Raw genomic sequence first — 11,968 nt, 5'->3', positions numbered from 1 at the left:
TTATTAGACACGTTTTCAAACACTGGTCCATGTGGGAAAAGTAATAATATATGAAATTCTTAGTCATGTTAATATTTTCCATTTAGCTATTATTGACAGACACTATTCTAAGTGACTTACAGACACAATATCTTTTATTCCTCATATGAAGAACAAACATTATATAAAGAAAATATGAATGCATGCATTTTCAGAAACTACAGCCCAAGGGCTCTCAGACCATAAATTCAGAGCAAGGATTTCCACCCAGAGCTGTCTGCATTAAAATGCATACTTGTTCCCATTCTACGATGCTGAAAGGGTGGGAGCCGTGGCTGTCCCTGCTGCCCAGGTGCTACAAATCCTTCATGGGGCTGTTCTACACAACACTTTGGAATGCAAACTCCCTTGAGCAAGCACTTGTTTAGCCTAGTTTCGCCAGTGGCCTGTCTGTCTAAGGTAGTCAGTGAATATTAAAATAGTCCTAACAATAAAATAACAGTCAGTCAACCATGTAGCCTTCTTCTGAGGGGGAGAATAGTTCACTCTCCCTAGAGGGCCTAAGAAGGATCAGTTTACAGGTTCCAGCATGGGGTGGGACCCTTCCTCCTTCCCCCGTCTTGGCACTGGCACTTGGTCTGGTGACCACCACTAGCCCACAGTTGGGTCAGAAAACGTTACAGAGCTCCTCTCTCCCCCACCCGAAACACACTCAGCCCTTGCACTGACCTGGCTTCTGATTGGAGGCTGGTTGCTTCGGATAATAACCTCCAGGACCCCACTGTTGGTTACAGCCTGTTTGTAATATTCTTACTGCAACTCAAGACACCTGCGGCAGGGTGTGAGGAAAAGTAAAAGACCAGCATTTTCACATCCCCAAGTACCAGAAACACAGAAGACTGACACTCGCCACCTAAGTGGGGTCAGGGCTGGTGTCTGCCCATGTTGCCAACTGGATGGGCTGCTTGCCACAATGAGGGATCTTCTTCCATACATCGCTTGCTTCTTTGCCTTTTTCTCTACTGGGTTTTTGATTGTGGCCACCTGGACTGACTGTTGGATGGTGAATGCTGATGACTCTCTGGAGGTAAGAAGATAGCAACTTCTTTTCGTGATTCAGGCCAGCCCAAATTCTCGCCAAGTCCACCTGCCATATACAACATTCAGTATCTTTACTAAGGCTAATGATAGCAAAAATAGGCAACATGGACTGACTATTTGTTGAGTCTTTACATTGTCAGCTCATTTAATCCTCGTAGTTAATTTATGAGGTAGGTCTTGTTATCCCGTTAAACAGATGAAGTTATTAAATAGCTCCTCTGTTTTTTTTTATAAGGATAAATTTGCAGAAGGGTAATTAAATGATCTCTGCTACTGAGACCTCCAGAAATGCATATCTTCCATTGCTGCGCATATCAAATTGAGTAACATTTCGTTACCACCCTTTTTTCTAAGATAAATTTGTTACTCTTGATGACAGCATTAAGAATAGTGTGAAAGACTTTTTTAAGGAGTATTAATAATCTAAAACATTGAGGAAGAAAATGCAAGGCATGCAAAACCTACCCAATTAACATGCAATAGGAAAAAACATTATCTTAATGATTTCCAAGTAAAAGAAAATATTTTGAGGGAGAAAAGGTCTTTCCAGTGCATCCCAATGTACAGGGGACAGGCATAGACTTAAGTCCTCCCTTAAAATGAGTTGCTCTAGGGAACTGACTACTATGCAAAAGATGAGTGAGTGGGTTCACGTCTGAGGATTTTATTTTTCTCATTGGAGAAGCTCAGAAAGAAGAAATTTTGAAGTTCAAAAGCATTACCTGTGGCCACAGGAATCTGAGAGAGGCAGAACTGAGTAAAAAATCAAATCTTCAGAATTAGCTGCTGTTCATTAATGAGGCTTAGGAAAATACAGGTAAGAAAAAGAAACAATATTTCAAGAGCTCAGAAAAGGGAGTATATAGCAAAACAATTTGCTTTTTACTGTGCATCCTGAAGGGAACAATTTACCCTAGCAAATGCTATAATGTCACCTCTGTAAAGTTTAGCAAAGATACTTGAGTGAGTTTATATATTTTTCTTCTAATTTTCTTTATTAAACCCTCAAATTGGAGTTCCAAATGGAAAGTAATAATCATTCTATTTTGCTGTGCATTATTTTTGCTGCTCGCTTTTTCTTGCTTTTAATTTTCCTCTGACTTCAGCATGGCATTTCAAAACGAATGGAGTTATGAATACCTCTTTAATGCTAGAAAATTACATTTCCAAAAATTGTGATAGAATTGAACTACTGTAAAGGGTGTCTGCTATAAGTGAGCCCAGTGATGCATTTTATCTGGCCACGAATATATGCAGAGAATGAAATAAATGCCCTTTGAACAGTGCTCGGGGAAAAGTACAGATAAAACGTTCTGCTGTCATTAGTTTGCCATTATCTAGACGGCCAGTGGTAGCTGATGAATAAGAAATATGGTGAACTTCAGCATAATTATAATTATGTTTTTTAAAATGCAAAAAAATGTAAAATCCCATTTAGAGGCATTGTTAAAATATTTTCTAAAACAATTTAAAAGTCTTTCTGCTTAAGCTGACATAATTGCTAACTTCATTTGATAGGAAATAGTTTTAGAAAGGGTCAAACCTTGCGGAGAGAGAGATTGAGAGTCCTGGAATTTAAAGTGTCTTCTCTCATTTTAGTACAACCAACCAATTTGCCATCTGTCCCATGAAATAATACTTCCAGTTAAAATGAATGGAAGGAGCAGTCCTGGTTACACACCTCAAGTAAACCCTTGCTAACCTTGAAAAATAGTTAATATTTCTTAGCTTCCTTCTTATTTCCCATACTTAAAATGTATTGCTATAATATTCCCAAGAAGCCTTCACATTTAAAGGAAGAGGCCAGGCGTGGTGGCTCACACCTGTAATCCCAATACTTTAGGAGGCCAAGGCGGGCGGATCACAAGGTCAAGAGATTGAGACCATCCTGGCCAACACAGTGAAACCCCATCTCTAACAAAAATACAAAAATTAGTTGGGCATGGTGACATGCGCCTGTAGTCCCAGCTACTCAGGAGGCTGAGGCAGGAGAATCGCTTGAACTAGGGAGGAGGAGGTTGCACTGAGCCGAGATTGTGCCACTGCACTCCAGCCTGGTGACAGAGCGAGACTCCATCTAAAAAACAAAGAAGAACAAGAAGAAGAACCCTGTAACAAATCCGGCCTCCTCTTTCAACAATCTCTTTAGTTGTCAGTATTTTTAAAGAGACAGAAATCTCTTATAATAATTGCTACTTCAACAGGCCAGGATAGAAAGTTATATTATCCACAAATTTGAAGATTCTGATACTAGCTCAATTGCTCTTCTCTTTTCTTGCTCCCATCCTCATTTATATATCACCTTTGGTCCATATAACAACTCACTTTATGTTTTTATTTATTTTTTTTTTATAGATGGGGTCTCACGCTGTCACCCAGGCTAGAGTGTACTGGTGCGATCATATCTCACTGCAGATTCAAGCTTCTAGGCTCAAGTGATCCTCCCACTTCAGCCTCCCTAGTAACTAGGACTACAGGTGCATGCCGCTACAGCTGGCTAATTTTAAATTTTTTTTGTAAGAACAAGGACTTTCTCTGTTCTTTAGGCTGGCCTCCAACTCCAGGTCTCAAGTGATCCTCTTGCCTCAGCCTCCTAAAGTACTGGGATTATAGGAGTGAACCACCACAACAGCTCACTTTAATCAATTGTTGGACAAAAGTCAATGAAACAAGTGTTTTGTTTTGTTTTGATTTTTTGAGGAAAAAAAAGGAATACCAATAGACAATTTAAATATGAAGTAGTATTATACTTTTCTAGATTTTTTTTTTTTTTTTAGTATTTTTGGATGATGTTGGCATGGGAGTTAGAAGAGTTTTGTGGTTCAATTCAGTATAAAAAATATATGCAATTATAAATATAAAAGGAATGATGCTACTCCTACTAGAAGAGACAAAGACAAAGCAAAAATGGCATCTGCCTTTCAGGAGTGCACATTTAATGAGGGGAAAACAAAGATACACATGAAACTATAATAAAAAGCATAAATAAATTCATATTTTGAGAAAGAAATAAGCGAGGTATCATTGGGGAAGAAAATAAACAATGATCACTTCCTATCAGGGACATCGAAGCAGGTCTCATGAAAGAAAAGGCATTTGAGCAAAGCCTTGAAACAATGTAAAGCATTTCAAATTGTAGAAATGGCAGCAGGGGCCTTTCAGATAAGGGGACAAAGTGGCAAAAGTGCAAAGTGAGGAAAAGCTCAGGGCTTGTTAGAGGAGTAAAGTGAGTAACACAAAGCAGGAGGCAGAAAAAGCTCAGATATTCTTTTTGCCTACCACACTCTACCTATCCTGAATGAAGTTCTTTGTATTGGGTAAAAAAGGTACGAAAGAAAATAGCACACAGAATTGCAATGTGCACAACCCTAAATCAGTGACTAGAGGCCCTCAGCTGCTATCCTGCTCTTGTCATTATTGATTCATTTGTGTCTCTGAGAAGACGGATGGGGAGAAGAGAATTTGGGTTTTGAGATTTTTCAAGCGTGTGTTTGCATCTTAAGCCTTATTAACTGTCTTCTATTAAGCAAGTCACATTTCTTGTCTTTGGCTCAGTTTTTTCAATTATATAGTTGAACTCAGTTGTTTCTAAGGTCCTTTTCAGTCTTTTTTTTTTTTTTTTTTTTTAACATCAGGTCTCCATGACTGTCTGAAACTCCAGAGAGCTGGACACTCACTAATGGACTGGTGGTGTCTGGTGCTTCCCCAGGCATTTCCATTGGGAATCTAGTGGGAGTATCCTCCATTGTTCTGTAACTTCATACACTCTCCCTTCCTTCATTCCAACTTTGTTCTCTTTCTCCTTCATTTCCTTGTTCCTTTCTTCTTCTTCTTTATTTCCCCTCTCTCTTTTCCTCCCTTTTCTTACCTCCTTCTCTTTTCCTCCCTTTTCTTGCCTCCTTCTCTTTTCCTCCTATATCCTTCTTTTTCTTTCTTTCCCTTTCTCCTTCATCTCTTTATCCCTGCATTTCTCTCTCTTTTCTTTCTACCTTTTGTCATTTCACAAATAATCTTGGACAACTTCTGTATACTTGGAACCATGGTGGGTACAGGGTTATGAAGTAGGATGAGACCTGGAGCCTCTCTAGGCTGCTTGCAGTGTAGTCAGTGGGACAAACAGGTGAACCGACAGTTATAGCATGATGGAGCAGATACTATGATAATGAAAACCATAAGCGGGTGGCTCACTTGGTCTTGGATAACCAGTGAAAGCTACCCAAAAGAAGAGATATCTAAACTAGGACTTGAAGAACAGGTGAGTGAAGCAGGAGAAGTAGAGAGTATTCCAAGCTCAGGAAATAGCAGGAACTGAGATCAAGGTACAAGAGCACTGTATGTTTGTGGTATTTCATGTATTTCATCATGGTAAGAATTTCCAGTTTAGAGAAAAGAATACAGGGGTTGGGTCCTCAAAAGTTTTGCATAGCATGTAAAATATAGATCTTATACCATAGGCAAGGGTTTGTCGCTGTAAGCAATATGTACATGTATTTTAGAAAGATTAATCATTCAGGCTATCTGTGGGGAGAGATTGGAAGGGTAAAATGAGGTGTGGGGAGAACAATTAGGAGACTTTTGTTATAGACCAGAAGGGAAACAATAGTGATTTGAACTTGAGTGGCAGCAAGCGTGAAGAAATATGAAATATGGGAGACTCTAAAAATATCAAATTGATGAGAGTGATAATTGACTGCCAGTGGGAGAGTAGGTGATGAGGAGAGAGAGTCAAAGTTGAAATCTGCCTTTCTGATCTGGGGCAATTGGAGGGCTGGTGATGTTATTCACCAAGAGCTTACATGAATGAAAATTAGTGGCTCTACAGAAATCCTCATGGAGCAATGTCCCTGAACCATCCTACTATTTTTTTTCCGCTTAGCTTATTATACAATACTTAGAGGTAGGAACACAATTCTTTACAGTGGAGAAGTTTACAGATGGAGGGAGCTGAGATTAAATCCCATCTTACCAGGCAGTGGCTGTACAAATTTAGACAGACTCTTAAGTAGCTGTAAACCGCATTTCCTATTCAGTAATGAGAGAATAATAATACACACATCATAAGTTTCTTGTGAGAATTAAATGAGCTTGTGTCTCTAAAGCATTTGCCACAGTAGCAGGCAGATATGAATCAGCCAATAAATATTAGATATATTATTGTCTATTTGCAGTTTATTGGTTTGTTTTTGTTCTGGAGAAGGAGATGACATTTTGCATAATGTTTGCTGAACAGAGAAATAGCAGATTTAAATTCTATTCCTATTTTTGGTATTGCTTCTCTTGGAGAAATTTTGTTTACTTCTCTAACGCGGTCGTTCGCTTTTTTTTTTTTAATCAGAGTCTCTTTCTGTCGCCCAGGCTGGAGTGCAGTGGCATGATCTCGGCTCACTGAGGCCTCCACCGCCTGAGTTCAAGCGATTCTCCGGCCTCAGTCTCCCTAGTAGCCGGGACTACAAGTGCCACCACGCCCGGTTAATTTTTTTTGTATTTTTTCTTTCACCATGGGGTTTCACTATGTTGGCCAGGCTGGTCTCAAACTCCTGACCTCAGGTGATCCGCCTGCCTCGGCCTCCCAAAGTGCTGGGATTACAAGTGTGAGCCCCCGCACCCGGCCGCCCATTTTTATATTTACCTCTATTTCCTTTTTGTCTGACCAGGGAAATAAGACAGACAGTAAGTGAAATAGTGAAGGTTATTTATCAAATACTCACATTTGACAAAAAAAATAAATTATGAGATAATAACATTGTTAATATGTTAACTACAAGATATGTAATTCTTAATTATTTACACTGAAATAGTTTCCTCACACAGCAGTTACTGATCTCTCAATTATAAAAAGGAAAAAGTGTTTTCACAAGAAGATTTCATTTTCAGTCCATCTTTGTTATTTATTGAGAATCTGCTATATACTGAGCACTAGTATGATTAAAATTTTATTACCTCAAAACAAAGTTGCTCACATTAATATTTATTTTATCTCTATAATCAGATTATCTTCTGGGATTTCTATTTGCATAATAATATTACAATTCTTTTAAACAAAAGTAAATAATAAAATTATATCCAGCTTGCCCTTTGATTATATACTTGTTTTAACTTTCCAATTGATTTCAAACTCTTTCAGCAGATGTTTGAGGCAACAAATATTCTCATATTCATCTCATGGTTTCCTAAGCACCTAGCACTGATGTACATTAATGTGAACTCATGACGCATTTGCTCACATGAGTTGATAGAGCACCCAGGAATATACTTATCCTACTTGTTGAAAAAATGAATACATTAATAATAAAATATGAGGTGATTATTGAAAATCTCACATTGAACCTCAAGTAAGAAGTATGTCTATAATGAAATGACCACTTTTTTAAAAAGCAGGATTTTATATCTTGCTATAATTTAAATATTTTCAGGATACGTATTTGGCTCATTTTTAAAAATAAAATTGGAATAAAAATCTGATTCTTGGGATATCTAATAAGGTTGATGAAGAGCATATTGTGGGCTAGAGAATGTGGCTTTTTGCTTGGTGCTTTGAAGAGAGAAATAAAAAAAGAGAGAGAAAAAAGAAATTGATAATTTGTAATAATTCATTCAACATAAATTGTGATCCTTATCACTGGGCAATAATCATTGCAAAGTTGTAATGCCATACTTTTAAAAGGAAAACATTTTAATGTATGTAAACATTTAAAAATGTTAAAATGAAAATATTTAGAAAGTTCTGATGCATAACTTAGGTGATATACCTGTGAAGAACACAAAATTTTACTTTTCTACTCAGTTGGCATTACCCCATTTCTTATGATCTATACCTTTAGCCAGTGCTCCACAAATAACCAGAACTAAAACAAATTTTAGCAAATAAAGTCATGTTTTTCTTTCATATCTTATAAATATAGGATATAAAGTAAAAAGAAAAGGCAACATTGATTATGATTATTTTAGTCTTGCTCCCTCATCTTTATTAAGGCCTGTAGTGACTCCATTTAGGCCCTGGGATAGTAAAAAATATAAAATAAAATGTAAAGGTAAAATGTCCAGAATCTTAGTTGAAAAATTCAAATGCATTTTATGTTAAAATTGAAAATATTTCCAGTTTTAGTGATCAAACGTTATTTACTACAATATTATTAAAACTTTTGCGTCTTAATAAATATATCTAAGTAAGTACTAAGTAGGTATCTAAGTAGGAAAGTTACATCTTCAATGTTAAAATATATTAGCACATGGATGGTAAAGTGGTGTGAAAATTATAAATTCTTATAATTTGTATGTGTAAGGTGGTTTTTTGAAATTATATATCTTAATAGCTTATTTTAATTTTAGTTGTCTGTACATTTATAAGACAGAGATAGATAGATAGATAGATAATAGATAGATAGATAGATAGATAGATAGATAGATAGATAATAGATAGATAGATAGATAGATAGATAGATAGATAGATAGATAATAGATAGATAGATAGATACACACACAGACATGATTTCCTATGTTACTAGAGAAGAGATAAATGCTGAACATTGTTCAATGTCTCTAATTCTCAAGTATTTCTGAGTGTTTCTAATTCTCAAAAGATATATAAAAAGACAAGGCAGGCAAAATTATTGCTGCTTATAGTTCAAGACTGATAAGAAAAGAGAAACTGGGAAAGACTAGGATAGAGAAGTCTTAATGCGAAACTGCTACAGAGTCCAGAATAAGAAATCCCAGGATTAAGGAACTAATTTATGCCACTATAACTCAACCGGGAAGAGTCATCATCTCTATGGTTTCCTGACACTTTTAAGTGACATTACTCATATTTAGTGCTGTAGTAAACACTTTCCAGAGCCAGTTGAGTAAACAAGGTCCAGAATGACACCAAATCAATGTAAGCTCTTCAGTCTAAATCATAATCCTTCAGCTTCTGGATTTAGCTGGTTTTGTTTATGTAGTCAAGTAGAAATTGCATGTATTAAGTAGCAACTGTGCATATAATAACCATTTTCTACTCCAGACTTCCAATGAGAGTTAATATGAATTGATTGAAAAATTGAGATTTTCAATTTCCTCAATAAACATTTCAATTTCCTCAGTAAGCACCTATTATGTACCAAGAGTAAGAGACTGTATACTCCTTGAAGCCAGCTGCCATGTTTGTCTTTATCTTCGCTGTATCTCCAGCATTAATATAGTCAGCATGTTGACTGGTAAATAACAGGCATTTAATAAATATAGTTTGAAGAATGACAGATGGCCTATAATTGCACATACAAAAGATAATGCAATATTTTAAATGCTATAATCATACGGACAACTTCCTGTCAGATTTCAGGGTAGTAAATGATAAATGCCAGCTAGAGAAACTTGGGTAGTGGGGAGGCTAATGAAAACACAGAAGTCTTTAAGATGAGGCTTAAATAATAAGTAGAAGTTTGGCAGGTTGAGAGCAAGGGGAGTTATTCTCATTAGCATAATTAGTATATACCAGGAGGAGAAAACTCCAATGCCTTAAGGAACCAAGTAGCCAGCATTCATGAGAGAGGCAGGTTGGGCAGGATCTGTGGGGAACCTGGTGAGCCCAAGCCCCACCTAAATGGGAGCAGCCACTCTTTTCTTGCTAGTTGTTGCTTCGTGAGACTGGTGAGTTCAGGTACCCAGACAGACCAAGTTTCTAAGGGAATCCTGAAATCTGAACTGTTCTGTAAAATCTCTATACTTTATTAGCAACTAACTAAGAGATTTGTTTGCTTTCCTCATGCTTGTGCCTTCTACTTTATTGTCATACCTTAAATAAACCTACTTCTCTCCATTTAGGAGATAACCCACCCTTCACTTTTGGGAACAATAGATATTCATTGAAATAATATACAAATTAGCATTGTTTTAATGTTATTTATTAATATGTAAGTTGCATGTTAGAAGGATAAATTTTAAATTTAGAATCCTCTATTTCAGACAACTCTGTCAGATTAAAAGTTATTACTTAACATTTGCAATTTTTACCCTTTAAGAAAGGTTAACTATAATATTTTAAAACATCAGTCTGCTTTTTAAGAACCCTGTCTTAAAATTTTCAAGAACTTAGATTTGCTTGCTTTTTAGTTTCTAATAAGCCATTTTACAACAGAGGAATAAGTAAATGAAGACGATTGATTATACCAGAGAGCATTCCTAAATATAATAAAAAACATGAAAAATTTTAACCTTGTCTTTTGTACACAAAGGCACCTTTAAGGGTGTCTCCCGTAAGTGCTATTTTAACACAGAAGTTTAGTTAATTACAGCCACTATTCTCACGTACCTTAACTGAGTGTGAATACCAAGCCACCTAATAGTGTGCCCCTGAGCATTAATACCTAATGAAATTGGATTCCTTGTTTTCTCTAATGAGCTCATTGCTTTTCTAAATATGGTCATTGCAGGTAAATGATCAATAGCCTTGAAACTGATACCACTACTGAATTATTTTGGCAAGATAGAAATACTCTTATTAGTGTAAAATAAGAATTTTTGAATATGCATTTCAGATCACTTTCTAAATAATGTTACATATAACAGGAATGACCATAGTAGGCTAGTTTGTTTCAGTGGCTGGCTTAGTAAGAAATTGTGGACAGTCGCTGTCTGATTTACAGCACAGTGGCTTCAAACTCATATCACCTAGCTCGAGCTAAAGTGAACTGGATGCAGTGTGTTCCTGTTAATTAAGAGACTGAGGGGTAGTCAGCTTTGAGAAGGTTTTCTGTTCTGTTTTCTGTTATGATATAGCAGTTCTGTACAAGCCGTCTCCAATATACTAGTTTCCTACAGCTGCCGTAACAAATGACCATAAATTCAGTGGCTTAACAAAAGATAACTTTATTCTCTCACAGTTCTGGAGGCTGAAAGCTTACAATCAAGAAGTTGGCAAGGCTGCGCTGCCCCTGAAAGTTCTGGAAGAATCCGTTCTTAGCCTCTTCCAGCTTCTGGTGGCTGTAGGCATCCTTGACTTGTGGCTGTATCCCTCCAATCTCTGCCTCAGCGGTCACATTGCATCCTTCTTTTCTGTCTGTTTCTCTCCTGCCATGTGTCTCTTCTATTGAAACTTGTCAGCCCACCTGGATAACCCAATATGATCTCAAGATCCTCAGTTACATTTTCAGAGATCCTTTTTCCAAATAAGGTCATATACTAGTGGTAAGAATGTGGACATATCTTTCTGAGGGCCACCCTCTTTCTCCACCTTCACTGTGGTTAGTTAGTAAAGCCTAACACAGCCACTACTCAAGTCATTATGATGTTTAAGCATGTTACTACCACTATTTTTATGTATCGAGCATATCATTTATATTGTGTGTATATTTGTAATTTTTAATTCTTATAACCATCCTATATACAGATAAGGAGATTGAGGAACAAAAAAGGTAAGATCTTCCTCAAGGTTACAACATACATAGTAAGAATGTCAATCTATATTTAATATTTAATGCATATGTAAATTTAATTTCTATGTAATGCACATATACATTTAGATGTTCGCATTATTTAGAAACTTACGTGTTGAATTTCACAAGATAGCTGTTTATCATTAGATTTTTTGGTCTCTGAGTTACACAGGGTCAGATAATCCTCCAGAAAGTCCATGACATTGTTTCCAACTTAAACCTAAAGAAGAACATGCCAAGGTGAAGTTTGCAGAATAATAGGCTTGGGATGAGATTCAAGTTAGGGCTTACTTCACCCAAAGCTATCATCCAGTACCCAATTCTGGATTACTTTATCTTAAAATGGATTTGGAATTCTTTCTAAAAACTTGTTTTTAGGCTGGGCACGATGGCTCACGCTTGTAATCCCAGCACTTTGGGAGGCCGAGGTGGGCGGATCACCTGAGGTCGGGAGTTCGAGACCAGCCTGACCAACA

General features: G+C 36.8%; 1 protein-coding gene across 1 annotated transcript in view; it reads left to right on the top strand.

Moving 5' to 3' along the window:
• The first annotated feature begins 498 nt into the window (after window positions 1-498).
• The window catches only part of CLDN16 (claudin 16), a 32,599-nt gene continuing 21,129 nt past the window's right edge, over window positions 499-11,968 (top strand). The window contains exon 1 of the mRNA XM_011981354.1: window positions 499-1,066. Within this exon, the coding sequence (XP_011836744.1) occupies window positions 953-1,066 (114 nt within the window). The 5' untranslated portion in view covers window positions 499-952. The remainder of the gene's footprint in view (window positions 1,067-11,968) is intronic.

Source organism: Mandrillus leucophaeus, unplaced genomic scaffold (assembly GCF_000951045.1).
Source record: "Mandrillus leucophaeus isolate KB7577 unplaced genomic scaffold, Mleu.le_1.0 Scaffold224, whole genome shotgun sequence".
NCBI lineage: Eukaryota > Metazoa > Chordata > Mammalia > Primates > Cercopithecidae > Mandrillus > Mandrillus leucophaeus.
Note: the sequence above shows the minus strand (reverse complement) of the source record. Positions and strands in the feature narration are given on the sequence as shown.